The sequence below is a fragment of the Triticum aestivum genome, chromosome 2D, assembly GCF_018294505.1.
Source record: "Triticum aestivum cultivar Chinese Spring chromosome 2D, IWGSC CS RefSeq v2.1, whole genome shotgun sequence".
NCBI classification, from domain to species: domain Eukaryota; kingdom Viridiplantae; phylum Streptophyta; class Magnoliopsida; order Poales; family Poaceae; genus Triticum; species Triticum aestivum.
This window is the reverse complement of record NC_057799.1, coordinates 281702820-281724191: the sequence shown is the minus strand read 5'-3', so window position 1 is coordinate 281724191 and position 21372 is coordinate 281702820. Positions and strand designations below refer to the sequence as shown.

Below are 21372 nucleotides of genomic sequence, written 5' to 3'. Positions count from 1 at the left end.
CTATATGCTTGTATTTTGGATGATGTATGAATAATATTTATGTATTGTGTGAAGTGGCGATTGTAAGCCAACTCTTTATCCCATTCTTGTTCATTACATGGGATTGTGTGAAGATGACCCTTCTTGCGACAAAACCACTATGCGGTTATGCCTCTAAGTCGTGCCTCGACACGTGGGAGATATAGCCGCATCGTGGGCGTTACACCACCTCACCCTGCGCCTCCCTGGCCTCTTCCCCCACCGTTGGCCCGCTCCAGCCCGAGCGCGGCCCGCCCGAGCCCATCCGGGGCCCAAGCGAGCCCGCGCCCGCTGCCGCCGCCGCCCGAGCGCTCGCTCCCCGCCGCCTCGCGCCTCCCTCGTCGGGATCGGGCAGGGCCCGATCTCCCTCGCCGCCGCGCTGCACCGGCAGGCCACCGGAGCCCCGCCGCCGGCGAGCTCCTCCGTTAGGTTGCCGCCTCCCCGTCGCCTCGTTCCTCTCTATCCCCCTCACGCTCGCACGTGCTCCCTGTAGGAGTTCCCCGTCAGACAAGGAGCCCCACCGACCCCGCCGCGCCCGGATCCGGCGAGCCGCCGACCGGATCCGTCGCTCCTGCCTCACCGCTGACCAGATCCGGCGCCCCCGCGTTGCCCCGGCCGGATCCGCCCCTCCCCGGTCGGCCCCTGTCCTCCTCCGCCGCCTCCGCCGAGCTCCGTCGCCGGCGCTGCCATGGCCGATCGGGAGGAGCCCCGATCCGCCGCTGCGTTGACCGCGCGTGGGCCCCGCGTCCGGCGCAACCCCGGCCTTCCCGTGGCCCAGGCCCAGCTCCGGCCCAAGCCTCGTCGGCCTGCTGCGTCCTCTCCAAGCTGGGCCAAAGCCCGTGGTGAGAACCCGCGAAGTCCCGCCCTGAGCGTCTTTTTCTATCGTGCGCCTGCTCTGTTTTTTTCTCAAAACGGCCAAGTCCCAGAATTTTCATCATATGTGCTCATGTTCGACATGCCATAATTTCATGTGTGATACTCTGTTTTGTGCGTGTAATATATCAAAACGTTTATCATGAGATGCTCTTAATTTTGTTCCACTGTGCCATGCTTGTTTGAGTCCATCTTGATACCCTAATCATCGTTGCAAGAGTGCTATATGATGTTAACTGCTGTCTGTTATCAGAACTTGATGATTTGTCTTTTTCATTGCATTTTGTGTATGCATCCTATGAGCTTGATGCCTACATGTGTTTTGAAGTACATCATGCCATCTTTACTGGTGTGCTTGACTTGTATTTTTGTGATATATGTGATGACTACCACAAGCATGCAAAGTAGCCTCCGTGATGTTGCTGATTTCTGTGACTTAGTCATTTCTGCCGTCTGTAGCTGTAACATTGTGATGCCATGTAAACCTGCTGCCATCATGAGTTCTATGCATAATCTGGAGATGTTCACTAAGGGTGTTTTGTTATAAATGTTATGCTCTATCCATCCATGCCCTTGTTTGTATTTATAGCCTCCTGTAGCTTGTTATTATCTTGCTCTCAAATTGATAAATACTGTTGTTGTCAGCCTGTTAACATGAGGTCCAGTTTTGCCATGTGTTTTGCTAGTGATCTATGCACCCTATGATTTTTCTCTTGCCATGTTTAGCTTCAAAATTATGTCATATTACTGTTGATCACTTTTTCATGCCATGTTTTGCTCTATGGTGAGTGGTTCAAGCTCACCAACATGCCTACTTATCGTTGATTCTGCCATGAACTGTTATTTTCACCAAGTCTGAATCTGTTTATGAAACTTGCTATGTTTACATGGGTGCCATCATATCTTCTGTACCTTTTTAGCTCGTGATCAGTAAGGGACTTTTGTTCTATGAAATTATTAGATTCATGCCATGCCTTTGTTTGCTATGATCTGTTTCTGTAGCATGTTGTTTGATAGCTCTAAACTTAGCAACCTGATGTTATTTTTGTCATGTCCAGTAATTTCTGCCAAGTCTGTGAACTGTTATTATTTGCAATCTTGTCATGTCCTTTTGAGTATGTTCTAGTAATTTCTGGAGATAGCTCAGTGTTCATGTTTTATCATGCTTTACTTGTAAATCATGTCCATACCTTTTTTTTCATGTTGAGTTGCTGTAGCATATTGTTTTGATGCTTGCTAGATGCCTAGTTGCTGTTTTGGACAGATTGTTGCTATATCTTGTTTGGAGTGTATGTGTTGCACCGTTGCTCCGTTTTGAGCATGCTCTATATGAAACTTGCTTAGTTTTGCATGTAGTTTCATATTACCTTATTGAATCCTTGTTTTGAGGTGTTTGCTTGATGATTGAATGCATTTTGCATCAATGCCATGTTTAACTTGTTTTGCTCATATCTTCTAGGCCGTAACTCCGAACTAAATGAACTTTATATGTAACTTGACTAGAATTTCATGTAGATCATCTTGGTGCATCTTAACTTGCTGTTTAACAACTTGAACATAAGGTTTATTCATATCTGGACCAATTTCGAAATTTGTATATGAGGACTTACCGGAATTGTTATATGTTGTTTCCGGCCTCATTTAAACTTGTTTTGATGTGTTGTTCTTGTATGCATCATCTCTTATCATGAGTAGCTTCATGTAGCCTTGTCATAATTGGTTGAGCATCATGCCTTGTTCATGTGTGGTGTGTTTACCATGTTGTGTGCTTCTTCTCGATAGTTCCCGTGTCGTTGCGATCGTGAGGATTCGTTCGTCTTTGTGGCTTCATCTTCTTCATGGACTCGTTCTTCTTCCTAGCGGGATTTCAGGCAAGATGACCGTCACCTTGGATCTCATTACTATCATTGTTATGCTAGTTGCTTCGTTCTATCGCTATGTTGCGCTACCTATTCACTTGCTCTTCAAGCCTCCCAAATTGCCATGAACCTCTAACCTTTGTCACCCTTCCTAGCAACCGTTGTTTGGCTATGTTACCGCTTTGCTCAGCCCCTCTTATAGCGTTGCTAGTTGTAGGTGAAGATGAAGATTGCTCCATGTTGGATTATGTTTATGTTGGGATATCACAATATCTCTTATATTATTAATGCATCTATATACTTGGTAAAGGGTGGAAGGCTCGGCCTTATGCCTGGTGTTTTGTTCCACTCTTGCCGCCCTAGTTTCCGTCATACCGGTGTTATGTTCCTTGATTTTGCGTCCCTTACGCGGTTGGGTGATTTATGGGACCCCCTTGAAAGTTCGCTTTGAATAAAACTCCTCCAGCAAGGCCCAACCTTGGTTTTACATTTGCCTCACCTAGCCTTTTTCCCTTGGGAGTCGCGCATCCCGAGGGTCATCTTTATTTACCCCCCCCCCCCCCCCGGGGGCCAGTGCTTGTCTAAGTGTTGGTCCAAACTAGAGCACCGTGCGGGATCATCCCTTGGCAACTTGGGTTACGTCGGTACCTGTACGCTTCGCTTATCCGGTGTGTCCTGAGAACGAGATACGTGCGACTCCTATCGGGATTGTCGACACATTGGGCGGCTTTCCTGGTCTTGTTTTACCATTGTCGAAATGTCTTGTAACCGGGATTCCGAGACTGATCGGGTCTTCCCGGGAGAAGGAATATCCCTCGTTGACCATGAGAGCTTATAATGGGCTAAGTTGGGACACCCCTGCAGGGTATAAACTTTCGAGAGCCGTGCCCGCGGTTATGTGGCAGATGGGAATTTGTTAATATCCGGTTGTAGAGAACTTGACACTTGACTTAATTAAAACGCATCAACCGCGTGTGTAGCCGTGATGGTCTCTTCTCGGCGGAGTCCGGGATGTGAACACGGTTTCTCGGTTATGTTTGACGTAAGTAGGAGTTCGGGATCACTTCTTGATCATTGCTAGTTTCACGATCATTCCGTTGCTTCTCTTCTCGCTCTTATTTGCGTATGTTAGCCACCATACTTGCTTAGTCGCTGCTGCAACCTCACCACCTTACCCCTTTCCTACCCATTAAGCTTTGCTAGTCTTGATACCCATGGTAATGGGATTGCTGAGTCCTCGTGGCTCACAGATTACTACAACAACAGTTGCAGGTACAGGTTTTGCGATGATCTTGATGCGAGAGCGATGTTACTTGTTTTGGAGTTCTTCTTCTGCTTCTTCTTCGATCAGGGGATAGGTTCCAAGTCGGTAGCCTGGGCTAGCAGGGTGGATGTCGTTTGAGCTTCTGTTTGTGTTTCATCCGTAGTCGGATGTTGATCTTATGTATGATGTATTGATGTATCCTCATATATTATTTAATGTTGATGTAATGATATCCACCTTGCAAAAGCGTGTCAATATGCGGTTCCATCCTTGGTGGGACCTTCGAGTCTCTTTAGGATAGTATCGCATATTGGGCGTGACAGTCGCGGCCATGGCTAACAACAACCTAGGGATTCGGTTGTATGCTTCCTCCCATGTACCATACAGCATCTTAAATGCGGCTTGCTTCGCCTTCCATGCCTTGCCGTACTTCACCTTGTAATGAAAGATGGCTTCACAAGGTCAATGACATGTTGGACGCTCATTGTTGGAAGTGTGGATATTGAGTTGGAGAGCCTGTAAGGGATGAATTCGGGCGTGAGTTGTTTGTGGTCTTGGGACATAACCTTTCCATCCACCTTTTTGCCTTGGCACATGTGAGTTGGCACACAACTCACTACATGCCAAGTTGGACCTCCTTTCCATGGTCTTGCACGCATAATCCACGGACATATTTCATCTTCACATGCACATGCAACCGTGTAGCGCACATTGACGTCCGAGTTCACCACCTTGTGTGGACGATAATGCATAACCGAGTAGTTGTCGAGCCACATCTTCAATTCCAACAAGGTGTCGAACTTAGAACCTTTAGCAACCCGGTTCTTGTCGTCTCCCAAATCACGGTGAGAGCTTGGCCTAACCCCAAGAGGTACACATTGGCCACCATCTACCACGGCTTCATCCGCGAGACTAACATCCTTGAACAATGTAGTCCGATGATCCCGACCAAATACCTTCTCGAAAGCTTCGTCCTCCTTCACCGTGAACCCCTCCGCATCAACTTGTTCATCGGGACCATCGTCATCCGAGTCCGATGCAAATGCACGGGAAAAAGGGATGGAATGGTCCATTGTATCTTGCAAATGATATTTGTCGAGATCACCCACATTGTTGTCATGGAGATCAACTTCATTGTCATCGTCCGCATACTCATCATTGTCCTCCTGCAAAGCTTCATCTTGGTTGTTTGTAAACGGGCTCAATGTTGGCCTCACTTCTTGGGTCAAAAGAGGTTCAACAATTTCATCTCGCTTCAAGGGTGGGGGCTACTAGCAACCAAAGGGAGGGGTTCCGGTTCAAGTCCAAATGCAAACTTGAATCAACCTTCTTCGTTGCAAATAACTCAAGAGCCTTGTCTAGTGATTCGGCCACCGTCTCCTTGTATGCAACCAACGTTGCTCCGAGTTGACACGCATTGTCTTCCAACGGATGTGCATTCCAAAACCAACATTATGCCTTCCCTCCAACTCAATGATATCACTAGGGTCCATCCAATTCAAATCTTTCCTAACTTGTTGCAAGAGCTCCGCATAGCTAGGACTACTATCAAACACCATGTCAAGCTCATCCGGGTCCGGTTCTATGTTGTCTTTCAAAAAGGCGTCTTTGTCCCCATGATGAACAAACACACATGTTCTTCCCATCCCTATAAGCATTCAAAGAACACAATGTAACATTGCTTTCATGAGTACTAATCCAAGGATTAACACGGAATACAAACCCTAATATATATATCAAACAACAACCCTAACCATAACCATAACCCTAGCCCTAAACCTAACCCTACAACCAACATAAGAATAACCCTAGCATACTAACAAAGCCTAATCATAGAAATTGGCAAACAAACATCTCACATCTCCATGCAAATCTCTAGATCCAAACAAAACTAGGGTTTCCCCAAACTAGCAACAAATGAGCAATGGGAGAACTTTACTTGGATCAAAACAAGGGGATCGGAGAATATTACCTTGAGGGAGGGTTTGACTTCGAAATCCACGGACAAATTCTTCAAATTTGCAAGATTTGGGAGAGGATTTGAGAGGGGGGAGAGTGGGAGAGGGGGCAAAGCTCGGGGAGAGAGTGGGAGAGTGTGTGGTGTGGGGGGGTGGGGGAGGGGGGGCCAGCCAAGTGGCTGGATAAGTCACAGTGCAGCGTCTACGCGCTAGGCGCTGCACATTACATGTGTGGCGCCTAGCGGCTAGGCGCTGCACTTTACATGTGTGGCGCCTAGCTCGGAGGCGCTGCAGTGCTGGGTGCGGGCCCAGGGGCTACCACGGTGGACAGGAGTGCAACGCCGCCGCGCTAGGCGCTGCACAGTAGGGTGTGGCGCCGGCGTGGCGGGCGCTACACAAAAGGGTCAGGGGAGTGAAATAGTTTCGCACCCAGTTCATTCTGTGAAATGATTTCGTCCCGAGGTCAAAATTGTCAAATTTGCCCTTTCGAGGCGTGGGTGACGGATCCGACGGCGGCATGGGTAGGAGGCCGGATCTACTGACAGCAAGGTGCAGCGATGTTCCGGTGGGCAAGCAGCATGGTGCGGCAGGAGGCAGGGCTCCGCGCGGTGCGGCTGCGTTTTCACAGCGCCAAGTGATGTATGTTTGCATCACTTAGTGATGCATTTTACATCTAGAGTAAACTCAGATGTACAAGATTTACATCTACATCGTGTATTGGAGGTACTTTTTTTAGCCTAAGCGATGTATATTTCGGTTATTTTTACATCTACATCCACGTATTGGGGATGCTCTTACATATATTTTTGTGAGGCATATATTTTGTTTTCGCTCTGACTAATTAAGAACACACTCATATAATAATGTAGGTTAATTCTCAAAACAAGCAAATAATAGTTGCCTCCTACAGTACAAATATGAAGGCAAAATGTCCAGGTTAAGGAATCATAAAGGAGAACAGCGACTGGTTGGGAGAAACAAACCACCCTAAATTTATGCACATGCATAAAGCCCTTTCCATGATTAGAATGCTGCAACAATAGACCAAACATGTGTGTGGTCAGGAGACAGTAGCAGCTTCCTGGTATATTATTCCGAAAAATCCGGCCGCATCCGCAGCAGACAATGCCCTCTTCCTCTTCCTACAACGTCCTTACGAACCACTACCTGTCAATACATCCAAGTTTTTTCCTCTCTGAGACGTAGCATTGTGATATTAATTACCGGCATTGTTCATCCTGGGGAAGGAGCTGCGAGGAAGATGGAGATCGCTACCATCGCTCTTATTCTGGCGACGATGATTGCCTCCAAAGCCGCACCGCAGAACAACGGTTGCTCGAGCGTGATGATGACCCTATCCCCATGCCTTGACTTCATCGGAAGCAAAGCCCTGGAGCCCGGCTTCTCCTGCTGCACCACGCTCGCCGGCATCGTCCAGACCGACCCCCGTTGCCTGTGCATGGTTCTCGATGGCAGTGCGGCGTCATTTGGCATCGCCATTAACCACACGAGGGCCCTGGAGCTCCCTGGCATCTGCAAGGTCCAAGCACCGCCGATTAGCCAATGCACAGGTCTGTAAATGTTACGATCCATTGCACCCTAGAGTAAGTAACATGTCGCTTCTTAAACTCATTACATCAGACTTCTCAAATTCCAGCCATCCCAGTTCCTCCAGCAACAGCGCCAGAGGACCCACCGGAGGAGACGAGCAACCAAGTCGCAGATGCACCTAAAGGTAAAGTCATAAATAAGCACATGGAACATACCGTGTGTTCATTTAAGATGCTTCATTATTGTTATCCTGTACAAAATGCAAGATCAAAATTTGCTTCGACTATGTCGTCCATTTCTCGCCAAATAAAAGTTTTGGTACACATTACTGCAGAGTACACGAGTATTTACCACCCTAGACCAATGTAAGTTAAAAAATTCTGGTGATCAAGGTAAAAAACTGCTTCCAGAACTAAACGATGAGATCAGCAGTAGTCTAATGTTCCTCCAATCCAGTATGCAATACATGGTGAAAACTCAAGGACTAACTGCTACATCATTCAATTTAATGCAGGAAGCCCGAATTCGAATGCAACATCAAGCTCCAGGAACTCAAAGAGTGCAGCAAATTTGATGGTCACTATGCTTATACCTACATGTGCATTAATCTATGTCTTCTAAGTGTTGGACAGTTTCATTTTCTGCGGCCTTGTATTAAATGACAAGACCAATAGAATACCATTTAGTATGATATATCTTTCCGATGAGTCTCAGCAAAAAAATGTCGTGTCATTCAGTATAAGAAGCCAATTAACTCCAGCAGATGTGCATAACATGAATTAACACGTATAGCTAGCTACATTGACATAACATTTTTTGTCAAGCATACTTTGCCTGGTATTTTCGAGTTATCAAACTGTTTCGCAAGTAATTATTTCAGGTTTCGTTTGTGCATAACATGAATAAAGTTGTATAGAATAGCTGCAGTGATGTAACATGTTTTTAGAAGTAAATTTTGCCTGGAGATTTTTTACTTACCAAACTAGTTTGCAAGGAATCATTTGAGACTTGGTTTGTGCATAACATGAATTAATTTATACTACCTCTTCTCCATAATTTGTCCCACACGGAGACGCAGAATTGAAGTAATATTTGATGGAATAGCATACTTGTTCTCACTAGATATATTAGTAGTATGCTCATTTCATGAAAGCAAGAACTATAAAATTCCACCAAATATCACTCACTCTTTTGGCCTCCTAGGTATGCATGGGGGACAGATACGGTGAAACAAAGGATGTATAAAATAGCTGCTGTGACGTAACATGTTCTTAAAAAGTATACTTTTCCTTGGATTTTGACTTACCATATCAGTGGTATATTGCCTTAGTAAAATGCATCATAGTCCTAATTTTTTTGTAAGTTGGTCCTAATTCTTCAAAATTGCACATCTACGTCCTAAAAGCATCCAAGTCGTTCACAGCAGGTCCTATGCAGCTCTAATCCCGTTTGACCTGCACGTGAGGCAAGTTGACCACCGCCACATAGGCAATATTTTGAACAAAACACCCTGATCTTTTGCTCTTCTGATTTGGTGGCCTCTCTCTCTCTCTCTCTTCTCCAACTGCTCTCTCAAACCCACTCACATCACATCCCAGTCAGCCATGGAGGAGCTCCCACTGCGTCAGGTACGGCCTACAGCCGCCTATCATGGCCAGCAGTGCTTGTCGAGTACGTGTTGTTGCTGTGGTGCTAAGGTCCAGGCTGAGTAGCAGCCTCACCATCATTTGCACCACTCAGACCAAATCATTCATACACACAAGCACAACATGGCTCCAGGCAGAGTCAGGAGACACAATTAACTAACTAGAGCAAACAGTGATGTGAATACGGGCCCGTTTAAGCAGACAGATGGACGGAGAGAAGAAAATACCAAAAAAGATGGCCGTGTGGCATGCTCACCAGCCCGAACGTGATGGCGAGGCGTTTGCTGGGTACATGTCGTGCAGCACAAGGCGGGCATCTGATATGTACCCTGCCGTGCGTAGCTCCTCGCGTAGCTCGCACACATCTCTTACACCTCCCTCTGCTTCGTCTGCGCCCTTGCCTGGCTCGTCTGGGATAGGCTAGCGAGCATGTGTCAGCATAGCACTGGAAAACCGCGACCTGCTCTTCCAGCACGATTTGTCCTGATAAGCTGGCGCTGCCTCTCCGGTAAAGCATTTCGTCGAGCACGTTAATTGCTCAAAATCAGGTTCTTGGCAGATCATCACCTGCCGTGCGCCCTGAAACTTATCCAGCAGAGTGCCATGTCACGCGGCCTGAAGCTCATCCAGCAGAGCGCCATGTCGTGCGCCCTGCAGCGTCGTGCAGTTGCCTCCACCCACCATTAGCTGACGCCGCCCCGCACACTGTTAGACTGCTGGAGAGAGAGAGAGAGACCTACGTCAGGGTTCCACCGTTGCCATTAAGACGCTTCCCTTTTTCGGCGTGCCCCAAGAAAATCTCCGGCGCGCGACGGGGATGCGTACAGAGAGCAGGTCGCCGTTGACAGAGCCACGCCAGAACGTCCAAAAAATTAGAGGACGGAATTTTTCAGGTGGATTTTGCAGGAAATGTTGTCTACTACCTCCGTTCCTAAATATAAGGAAAACTCTTCCCTCCTACGGGCCGATCAGCGCGATTGTTCCGCCTGCTCCGTGTCCGTCCGATCGCGACTTGATCAAACGGCCGAGAGCATTCCAGCTTCCGCCGGCTCCGTGTCCGTTTCCTGCAACCCAGCTCTTATTTCATGACCATTTCCTGCAACTGCAGATCCAGCGTTGGGCGTCTGCCGCCTGCGGCACGTGACGCGTGTCGCATGTAGACCCACTGCACCGCACATCCATGTTTTTTTTTTCTGCAACATCATCCATGTTTCAGAAGTTATTCTGCAACATCATCCATGTTTCGGAAGTTTTTCTACAACATAAACTCTACTGCAAAGGTTTCTGCAACCTCATCTGTGTTGCAAAGTTATTCTGCAACAAAGCACTTGTTTCTGCAACTCGACGTTGTTTCAGAAATTAATGGGTCGGGGGAGGCGACCGAGCTGCGTGCCAGAAGTAGATCGGACGGCTGCACACGTGTGCATCGAACGGCCGTCGAGGTGGCGGATGTTTCATACGGATCAGCCGGTGGACGCGTAGCAGTCCCCTAAATATAAGTCTTTTAAGAGATTCCACTATAGACTACATACAGAGAAAAATGAGTGAAATCTATACTCTAAAAATCGTCTATATACATCTAAATGTAGTCTCTATAATGGAATCTCTAAAAAGACTTATATTTAGGAACGGAGGGAGTACATGGCAGTGGTCAATCCGCCACATGTGGGCATGAACGACTTAAATTCTTCTAGGACATAGATATGCAGTTTTACAAAATTAGGACTAACTTGACACCTCCAGAAAAATATTAGGACCTTTGATGCATTCTACTCTATTTCCTAGGAATGAGAATCTTCATGTGTACAAAATCACTTCACAGAACTCACATTTACTTGCCATTAACTAATAAAATGACCATGAGGGTGGTAAACATTAATGGTATTCGAAACAAGGAACAAGAAACAACAGGATTAGGAAACACATGTAACCTGTTCACGTCTCGAAGTCAGAAGCACAAAAAGGTATATGGAGAGTATAAGATATATTATCCCTCCAATGCCTGTCAAGAAATTATCTGCATCTGTGATTATAGTCTGTGTGCAAGATAGGGCAGAAATATTTTGGACATAAGCGTTTCATGGGAAATATGCAAGGGGTTTGTTTGTCAAATCACAGTTATAATGTATTACTTAGCTGTAAACAGTTACCTGTACATCAGAGGATGTCAGATTATCAGTATGCTCTATAGAGTCAATATTTCACGGGTATCAAGTGTGCTATCAAAGAAGGTGTATTCATTACACATAAAAACACTTGCCACTTAAGGATTTTAGACCCTTATCAGTGAAATAATAGCAAATCACCCCAAAAAAATCATGGAATGTTAAGTTTTATCTTCAGAAGTTCAGCAAATCACCATCAGTCATGTCAAACACAAAACGTAATAAAATAGGAACTGTGGCCTAGTAATCTACCAAAGATGAGTCAACAAAGAATTCATGACTAGTACTGTCCACAGCATGACATATTATGGACAGTATACCCACTAAAAGGACTGGAGAACTCATGTTTAAATAATTATCTAACATGGATTCAGTATAATATATAAAATAAAATTGTGTAGCTAATGACAATAGAGCCTCAAAGATGATTCCTTTGCCCATTTTCGAAAAAACAATTGATTTCCTTGATTCAAAACAACTGGCCTCAGCAACATTATGGAACTCAACATGATAGGGACTGTCATCATCAGGAAAAAATTAACTCAACATGTGTTTCAAAGTAGCTAATTGCTGAAGGAATAAATCACACCATTCATGCAGAACCTTTACTGTAACCAGCAGATCTGATTAAACTAGAACATGAACATTAGGGATAACTGAGGTAAATAACAATAGAACAAAGACACATCATCACATCTCCAACTATGCTTCCATCCAGCTTAATTCAGTTTGATGTTTCTTCATAAGTCGGGAGATATCCTGTAATGATCTCTCTAATTACTTTGCCATTAGGATTCTCTTGCTGGCAGTTCTCTTCATTATAACCATAATCATGATGATCTGGAAGCTGAATATCCGGAAGCAGTTTGTCGTTGCAGTCCAGAATTATATTGTGAAGCAGACAGCACACCAGGATGATACTCGGTAACTTATTTTTATCAGGCCTCCACATGACTTTGTGCAAGATCTTCCAGGAGCCTTTCAGCCGTGCCAATGCTCTTGTTCCAAGCATCCTTGCAGTTTTTTGCCGGGCATTAAAGTTGACCATTGGGGTAGATAGACTTTCTCCTTGGTAGGGAGTCATAAGCCATGGCAGTAGAGGATAACACATGTCACCAACAATGAATTCCCTTATTTCTGAATCCTCCCCTGAAGTTCTGACAGGACCATTCAAGCGTTTTCCAGCCTCGCAGAGCTTGTAAAACCCAGAGCATTTTAACAAGCGTGAGAATGTCATGCTCCCTGGCCATCCAGTGACAATATCAATAAACCTCATCTCATTGTCAACAATACCTTGTAGGAACATACTGTAGTTTTTCGCAGGGTCACACCAGTCTTCAGATGATTCAACAGCAGGAAGCGTCATGATAATGTGTGTGGCATCAATGGCACCGCAGCAATTCGGTAGACCAGAGACAGCCTCCAACCTAGCTTTGATCTCCTCCATCCTCTCCTGGCCCGGCCACACCAAATGATGCCGAGCCCTCTCTTCCATCGACTCGATAAACCTCCATGTGACTTGGGAAACAGTAGACTGCCCCACACCAAAAGCAGCTCCAACGGACACCTGCGAATCCCCAGATGCCAGCCTCCTCATGGCAATTGCTACTTGCTTCTCCACACTAAGCAGTCTCCCCTCAATGTTGATCAGCCCAGAAGGCGGCCTCGATATCAAATCCTCCCGTACAATCGAGCAGATGTACTCAAAAGTCCTCCTCGATGTCCTGAAGAAGTACCTGAACGCTTCCTCATCATCTGAAGGCACTGGAGCACGACCACCTATCCAACAGAGTGAATAAAAGGTCAGAATTATATCTCTAAGATTCGTCTCGACAGCATCGCATTGCAAGGTCGCAATTAATCTACAAGATTCGTGCTTCCAACAAGAACACGGCCGCCCACCCCAAAATCTTGGCAAAATACGTACACAAACACACCAAACAAGATTGGCTGCCGAATGGAGCGAGAGGGGGGGGGGGGGGGGGGGGGCAGAACTGTCAGGGTTGGAGGAGATGAAAGCGCGAGGGTTTGGGAGGTGCGGTACCTGATTCGGCTTCCTTGTGGAGTTCCGCGTGCTTGCTGAGGAAGACATACCACCATTCCGTATCGGGGCCACGAAGGTCCGCCGGAAGCAACGCCAACGGGCCGCCGGACTTGGTTCTCTTGACCTTGCTGGCGTCCTTGGTCTTCGCCTCGCTGGAGTCATCGATCTTGGTCTCGCCGGAGTCACTGATCTTCCGCTTGGCCTTTTTGGGCTTCTTCACCGGAGCCATCTTCTGACTCCTCTCCTCTATCCTGCCGCCGCCTTCCAACCCTTCTTGCTCTTGTCCGGTGGCTTTCTCTTCGCTTCCTTGGGAACCCATAGTGCTTCTACCAGCAACACCGACGAGTGGGTCTCTCAAGAACAAAAGACGCTAACAGGTGGGGCCATCCTATTGCCGTGTGCCAGTGTGGGGTCCACATGTTGCAACATTTTTCCTTTATTTATTTTAAAACACAATATTTCTGCTCCCTTATCCTTCATAATTTTGATATGTATGGCAATTAATACAAAATAATAACGGGAAAAGCTTACCTTCATCCGACTGATGCACACGCGAGCGTCCGCCGCTTGCGTAGCCGTCAGATCAATCCTGATCAAGTGGACACGCTGGCCACAAGTCAGTCCCGCGCGCCAGTCTTTTTCTTGCAATAAGGATCCTGTTTCGGTAGATTTCTGCAACATAGGACTAGTTTCAGAAAGAAAGAAAAAACGATTCGGTGATGAAGGTTTTTTTTCTACAACTGGAGTCTTGTTTCAAAAGATTTCTGCAACATATCTTTTGTTTCAGAAAGAAAAGAAATGTTTCGGTTGTGAAGGTTTTTTCTGCAACAAGGGTCTTGTTACAGAACTATAGCCCAAGTTGCAGCACCGCAGGAGCGCCCGATGTTAGAGAGTGAGTGGTGAGACATTGCAACATGAGGCATGTTTCAAAAACATAGCTCTGGTTGCAGAATACGTCGAAGAAGCGCAGGGTGTGAGAGGTCGTCGCCGTTATGCTCGGTTGGAGCTAGCAGCTGCTCGCGGGGCTGAGACGGAGGAGGAGCAACAACTCCAGCGATCACGACAAGGACTAGTCCCCCGGTGCCGGCGGCAGCGATTTTGCGGTGGTGGGGGCTGGCGTCGCGCTGGGCGCAGCTATGTCAGGACGGCGGACAGGGGAATTTGTTTCCGAAACTGAGCAGTTGTTCCAGGAAGTAAGGAGGTGGTCACGGGCGTGGTGGTTAGATCTGATGGCTGTCAGAGCGCTGATCCAACGAAGCTCCATGCGGCGGATGGTTCTAATGCATCCGCCGGTGGCGCGTAGCGGCTCCCAATAATAGTTCATTCATCTGGGACAGTTTTACATGGTGGGACCCATTACTATCTCTTTCTCTTTCTTCGCATTTCTTTCTTATAAATTATTGTAAGATGATTAGAGAGGAGATCGTTAGAATGTTGTTATATTGCTGAGCCTCGTGGGCGTAAATATTTCTCTCTTTAACTTATTCTACACCCTGAGTGATGAAAGAGAGAAAGAGTACATGAATCTTCTTAAAATACAAGACAAGGTAGAATAAATCTAATAGGACCCGACTAGATGGCGAGTGGTTGGATGGCCCAATCTTTCACGACACTCCACCTTCAGCAGCAGTAGCCTCTCGCACACGTACGTGATGTACATGGAGTAGAGGGTTTGAACCTTGAGGCTCGGCACGGGAGAAACAATCTGGATGACGGTACCTCACACGCCAAACAAAAAAGGTTTCTAAAGCTATCTCAAAAACTTAATACGGATGTCTACCCTCGAAAACACGTCTCTATTTCATATTAAAATATCACCTCCTCTTATAATGACCGTATCAGGACTATATATAGTCTCGTCAAAAAAAGACTATATATATAGTAGAATAGCTATTCAACTTTAACTTGCCTAATAAGTTGACCGTATAAAATATTCTCTATGTTTCTAAGACTACCTACAGTGGGAGTAACATAGGTGGTAATATCACACATCTCTAGGCAAAACATATAATGTAGCGAGTAATTAATGAGGAAAGAGAGACATGTGGTAACATAACTAGTTACTGTAATATCACACATACCAAGATAAGATGAGTCTACAACCTAATAAATGAAGTGTTGCATGGCATCATACATATGTTACTCCCCACTATAAAGATAGTAACATAGACTACTAACATATGCATGTTACTAGTCTAAGTTACTACCATTGTGACTAGTCTAACTATCGACCCAATAACTAAAAAGCGAACCTGATTATGTTCTTTATTTTAGCATGTATTCATTACAGATTAAATACCAAAATTATTAAATACAATTTATTCAGTGGCCCCCATCCAATGTCTCTCAAGGAAAGCAATTTCCACCGATCGAACGTGCCGGCGTACGCTTGCTCTCGCGGTCTTGATCGGGAGAAGCAGTAGCTGATTAGGATTCACACGTATAGCGGGAAAAAAGTCCAAAATAAACCTTTAACTTGTAGACGAAAATAAATCAAATCTTAAACTTGCAATCCCGAAAATCAGCATACTAAACTCTCTGATCCCAGTCTAATTTAAACCTTGAGAGCGTTTTTAAACAGGGATTGTCGACATGGCACGTCGAATCCCGGGATTGTTGACTGTAGTCACAACTGGGCCGGCCGAGAAACGAATTTTTTCATAACAGGCTAAATGAAAATACCGAAAGGGATGGTTGACGGCAGTAGCGATTAGGCCGGCCAAGAGACGCCAAGCGAACACGCGAAGTAAAAAATCTCTGAAAAATCAAACTTGCGATCTGCCTCTGCTAAACTGATGCAGCTAGCCCTCAGAAGCTTTAGCTGATGTTGCTATACTGAGAGACCAGAATAATTTATCCACGCACAACAGCGTCGAGATTTGACAGATTCTTTAAGGGCAAAACAATATTAGAAACGTGCAGGCACGAACAATTTTTAAATCTCTGATTTTTTTTAAGTGCGATAACTTTTTAAAATACTGAATACTTTTTAAAAACGAACATTTTTGGAAAACACAATCAATTTTGAGTTAACACTATTAAGACATAAACATTTTTGGAAGAAATGGGAACAGATTTTAAAATGTGCATATTGGCAAAATGTTACTGTGTCACATTTTTCAAAAAAAATGTTTTGGATTTTCGTAAATTATTTGCGTTAAAAATATATATTCGGTATTTCAAATTTCTTTACAGTTTTTCTAAGAAATTTTTCGAATTTTTTTCAAAAAGGTTTTCATGTATGAACGCTCATTTCTGTTCTTATATTATAGTGCGCGCTAAACATAATCATTAATAGCCTTCAGGGTGATTGGCTATGTGTGGCCTCTGCGAGTGCGACGTCCTGAGTTCAAATATTGTTGAGCTCATTTTTTGTGGCCGCTTGCAATTTTTGTCGCTCCTACTACTCCCTCCTTATAATCTTGGGGTCTAACGTTTCGACACCAACGAAAATTACCGCAGCCGTTCTTTACTTGATGAGTTGCCGTTGCCTCGTAGAAGACAAGTGGGTTTGTAAAAAAATGTATATTTTCGTTACGAAAATTTAAAAGAAGTTATTATCATTATGTAAATGAAAAACAAAGAAAATAAAAAAAACAGAGCGAGCGTCTGTGTTAATGGGCCAGTCCAATTCGTCGTAATGTCCAGCCAGCAATCCTTGCCACGTCAGCGAATACCAACTACATACCATCAAGGTTTAAAATAGACTGGATTTAGAAAGTTCGGTGTGCTGATTTCCGGGATTGCAAGTTCACGGTTCAATTTAGCTTTCGTCTACAAGTTGAAGGTTTGTTTTAGACTTTTTTCGTACAGCTGGGTCTTGTTCTGGATGTGACAACATAAACAGACAATCAAGTTGTTGCAAACCTTCAAACGTGCATGTGATGGAGTTTTTCCCTTCCATAGCGTGCGTCCATATTTTGGCACAACACCAACTGTTGACTCTGGTTCAACCTTAATATTTTCCTGATTAGGATGCATCATGTTATCAAGTGAAGCTGCCATAACTTGACCTAGACCAGCGTCTTCTACATCGTGGTGGTCGTCGATACAAATAAATTTAGTTTTGGTCATATCATCCCCCCCCCCCCCATCAAAACCGTCCTCGGATTTGAGTTGACCTCTTCGGCATGTTTTCCTCACTCGATTGAATGACAACCACAGAAATTTCAGCAACTTTGATCTTATTATTTTCTTTTTCATTCTGCTCTTTTATCTTTTGAAGATGTTCTTTCCTCCAAGAAATAAAATGATCGTCATTCATTGGCACGAGGCTGCACCTCTTACCCCTCTTGACGGTATATCTGTGTGTTTTGCATAAGCAACACCATGCTCTTTGTACCATGGCTCGACCAATAACAAGTGACACTAGATCATCGTTGGCGCGCGTTGCTGCGTCCTTCCATTTTGACAATAGAATGACCGGAATAGACGTAAATATGTCGACACACAAAACATATAATTAGATCTATATAAACTTACTCACATATTGCAGATAATTTTTATTAGTTCTATAAACATAAAGGGGTCCACTTACACAAAATGATTAGTTTTTTCTAGTCTTATATTTTTACATTATGAGAGTAAAGATGCAAAACTGCCAACAATTGCATACAAGGACTAAATCCTGTTGTACATCAGCAAGGACCAAGTAATGGTATATAATACATAATTTAGAACAGAAAACTACTACTATGTCTAAGAAATCTTTTGAATATATGACACGATTAGGGCACAGATTGACAAAAGAAGGAATTAAAGAAGGCTTGGACACTATATTATTGGGTATGCCACTCCGGTTGATTTAAAACTGACATCAATGTATAGGGAACATATGCCACTTACCATGATTCAAGAACCATGCATATCATATCCATTCTCTGTTGTTTTGTCTAATGCGTTTTGATTTGGTTCAACTGATTTCGAACTGCTTTTATAGCACTGCAAAGAGCATAATAGCTTAAGGGATGTATCTTCCTTGCCACTCTCCTAGAGACTACAATACACTGGACAAGGAACTCATCTTCATTTAGACAGTCCTCCATTTTCCCTAATGCATGTTAACTACCCGATCAGCAGCCATTTTAAATAGTCAGCTCATGAATTCCACTTCTGGAAAAATAATCTAGATCTAGCCTCCAATAATCCCCAAACCGATATACCATAACCTATAGCAAAAGAAAAACAGATTTGGACGAGTCAGACTGAACCGATGGAGAAGGTAATGGTAAGGGAAAATACGGTAGATTAAAGATGATGCACATCCTAATGACGAAGCAATCCATGTAGTATTTTCGGAGAACTGATGTAAAGCTTAAGGAACATACTTTGTCAATTCACCCCACAAACTAAATTAAAGATGGCGCATAGCCTAGTGGAGAAGCAATCCATGTAGTATTTTGGGAGAATTGATGTAAAGCTTAAGAAACTTACTTTGCCAATTCACCCCACAAACTAAATAAGATCGCATGTTACCTTGTCAAATTTTATGACATTATTTTTCAACTCAGGCGTTCCATGATTCTTCACTGCAACTAAACATATATAACATGTAAGATAATCAATCTAGATTCTTTTGTATTTGTTCTACATAAGGATCAACTTTATATATATCACAAATATTAACTTCTTCTCCTGCCCAACACGAATCTTTGGACAAGACTTACAGTGCGCCATTTGTATTTTTCAGTGTCGAGAGGTAAATTGATTATGGCATACTGTTGAGATAACATGTAAGATAATCAATCTAGATTCTTTTGTATTGGTTCTACATAAGGATCAACTTTATGTATATCACAAATATTAACTTCTTCTCCTGCCCAACACGAATCTTTGGACAAGACTTATAGTGCGCCATTTGTATTTTTCAGTGTCGAGAGGTAAATTGATTATGGCATACTGTTGACAAACGGTTCTTCACATTATGGCAGGAAGTTGTCATTTTGTTCTGCACAACATGCATTTTTCATTTGGTTGCTCCATTTTTCTTAATCATCTTGGCTCTAAAAACATATTCTGACACACAAATTGCCGGCGATAAAGCGGCACAATGAAATCGGTCTGCTTTCTCCAATTATATCGATGGTGTTTTCCTCTCTCTACCCCTCATGTTCTCAACTGGAGAGAAAATCATACCTCTTTTTGTACCTATTCTTCTACATCTGCAGTTGAGAAAATCACTCGGGCTACAACGGTCCAAAACCACTGACCAGTTCATGTCTATGAGAACATGGGGATGTATGGCTATGAATGGCTATGAATTGGTTGTATAAATAAGAGAATAACAAGCTCCATTCAACAAGCAAATGAGAACATGGTTTTGTACTTCCCACACAAAAAAAGAACATGGTTTTGTATGAGTATGACTAAATAATCTTATGGTGCAGTACTAAACATTAAAAATATACAACCCAACCACTGTGAGCTGTATGTAACCATAGCAAAATAGTGTGGCTGCACGGAAATGCGTTGGATTGGCTACACAGAATTTATTAGAAGATGTCTTTAAGGATTGGTATTACCATGAGGAGCTCAAATCTAGGGCTCAACCACTGACCAGTTCCATAGCAAACACACATGGACAGATCACCACATGGAAGACCTCTCCTGCAATGTGATGTAATCATGTAGCAGATGAGTTGAATCAAGCAGGGGGGAGGGGGAAGAACGTGTGTGCGGCTTGCGAGAGAAAGAGATATGTGTGCGTGCGGAGATGGGGCTTACATGTGATGATGGCGACATGACCTAGAGTCATCGGCTCGCCGCTGACCTGCAAGAGAGAGGGTTGAGGTGAGCGAGCTATGGTGGGAGAAAGAGAGATGGGGCGCCGGCAACATCACCCGTCACCAAACAGATAGGGTGCCATGACCGATCGATCCATCCCTGCATCGGCCTCTCACCTCTCGCGCAGCGGCGGATCCCCTTCTCCTTTCCCGCGCACCGGTGGATCCAGGACCTCCTATACGCCGCATATTGCGGCAAATGGAGCGCGCGCCGCACAGGGGGATCGACGAATGGGCCGGCCCAGTACAACCGAAGTTGAACGCATTATAGCATGACGCAAAAACCACGACAAAAAAAGGTGCCTGTGGGATTCGAACACACGAACTGGCACTTTTACCCGCATGCAGCTAGCCACTAGAGCTCACGCCGGGAGTTAACAACTTCTTAGAACATACGTTTAAGAACAGTCAATGGAGGCATTTGATCCTAAAAAAAGACGGTGGAAGCAGATTTGGAACATTTATTGATTTTTTTTACCATTCTCTTGGAAATTATGAACAATTTTGAAATTCCTATTTTGCAAAGGAAAATATTTATTTTCAACTTGACCAAATTTTATAATTTTTGAAATTTTTCAAAAAAATAAAGCAACCGTGAACAATTTTAGAAGTCCTCAACATTATTTACAAACGGCGAACACTTTTTGACAATTGCGAACATTTTTTCAAAACATGAAAAATTTTAGAAACAGCAAACATTTTTTTAGGAAAATGGAAAAAACATAACACGAAAAGAAATTTAAAACGTGAACAATTTTTGATATCCCGAACATTTTTCAAAAAAGAAAACAAAATTTTAATTTTTTGAATAGACGAACATTTTTTTAAAATATGAAAATTGTTTTGGAAACATGAACATTTTTCTGAAATTTGTGAACAGTTTTTGAGAATGGGAACAATTCTTGAATCCCGAACATTTTTTGAAAAGTTTTCAGAAATTTGAACAAAACCACTCTGAACAATTATTGTACAACAAGAATATTTTTTCAGATACCCGAAGAATTTTTGAAAACATGCGAACATTTTTTGAAATCACGACCACTTTTTCAAAATTTGATATTTTTAAAAGCACGAACAAATCTCTAAATTTTAAACCGCGGACATTGTTTGGAATGTGAATAAATTTTGAAACCACACATTTTTCAAATTGTGAACAAATTTTGAAACCACGAACATTTATTGAATTGTGAACAAATTTTGAAACATGAACAA

The 21372-nt window shown here is 43.9% G+C and overlaps 2 protein-coding genes and 1 long non-coding RNA gene across 7 annotated transcripts; 1 reads left to right on the top strand and 2 right to left on the bottom strand.

Annotated features, from left to right (window-relative positions):
• Positions 1-7299: 7299 nt before the first annotated feature.
• On the top strand, positions 7300-8402 carry LOC123049231 (non-specific lipid transfer protein GPI-anchored 15). Of its 2 annotated transcripts, XM_044472188.1 has the most exons (4): positions 7300-7543; positions 7630-7707; positions 7858-7915; positions 8038-8402. In XM_044472188.1, exons 1-3 carry the CDS (start codon positions 7318-7320, stop codon positions 7890-7892), a joined length of 339 nt encoding a protein of 112 aa, XP_044328123.1. In that variant the 5' UTR covers positions 7300-7317; the 3' UTR covers positions 7893-7915; positions 8038-8402. The 2 variants fall into 2 exon arrangements, with proteins under 2 accessions (XP_044328123.1, XP_044328122.1); XM_044472187.1 differs by lacking the exon at positions 7858-7915.
• A 3482-nt stretch (positions 8403-11884) lies between these two features.
• LOC123052770 (protein ANTAGONIST OF LIKE HETEROCHROMATIN PROTEIN 1) lies at positions 11885-13731 on the bottom strand. The gene is made up of 2 exons (XM_044476108.1): positions 13379-13731; positions 11885-13113 (listed from the first exon to the last, which is right to left on the bottom strand). Exons 1-2 carry the CDS (start codon positions 13695-13697, stop codon positions 12059-12061), a joined length of 1374 nt encoding a protein of 457 aa, XP_044332043.1. The 5' UTR covers positions 13698-13731; the 3' UTR covers positions 11885-12058.
• Positions 13732-18075: 4344 nt separating this feature from the next.
• On the bottom strand, positions 18076-20398 carry LOC123049230 (uncharacterized). 4 transcript variants are annotated; one of them, XR_006423499.1, is made up of 4 exons: positions 20278-20390; positions 20102-20147; positions 19900-19984; positions 18076-18546 (listed from the first exon to the last, which is right to left on the bottom strand). It is a non-coding gene; the product is annotated as an uncharacterized lncRNA (long non-coding RNA). The 4 variants fall into 4 exon arrangements; XR_006423497.1 differs by having other exon boundaries at positions 20218-20315; XR_006423498.1 differs by lacking the exon at positions 18076-18546 and having other exon boundaries at positions 19685-19984; positions 20278-20398.
• Between the last annotated feature and the right edge of the window lie 974 nt (positions 20399-21372).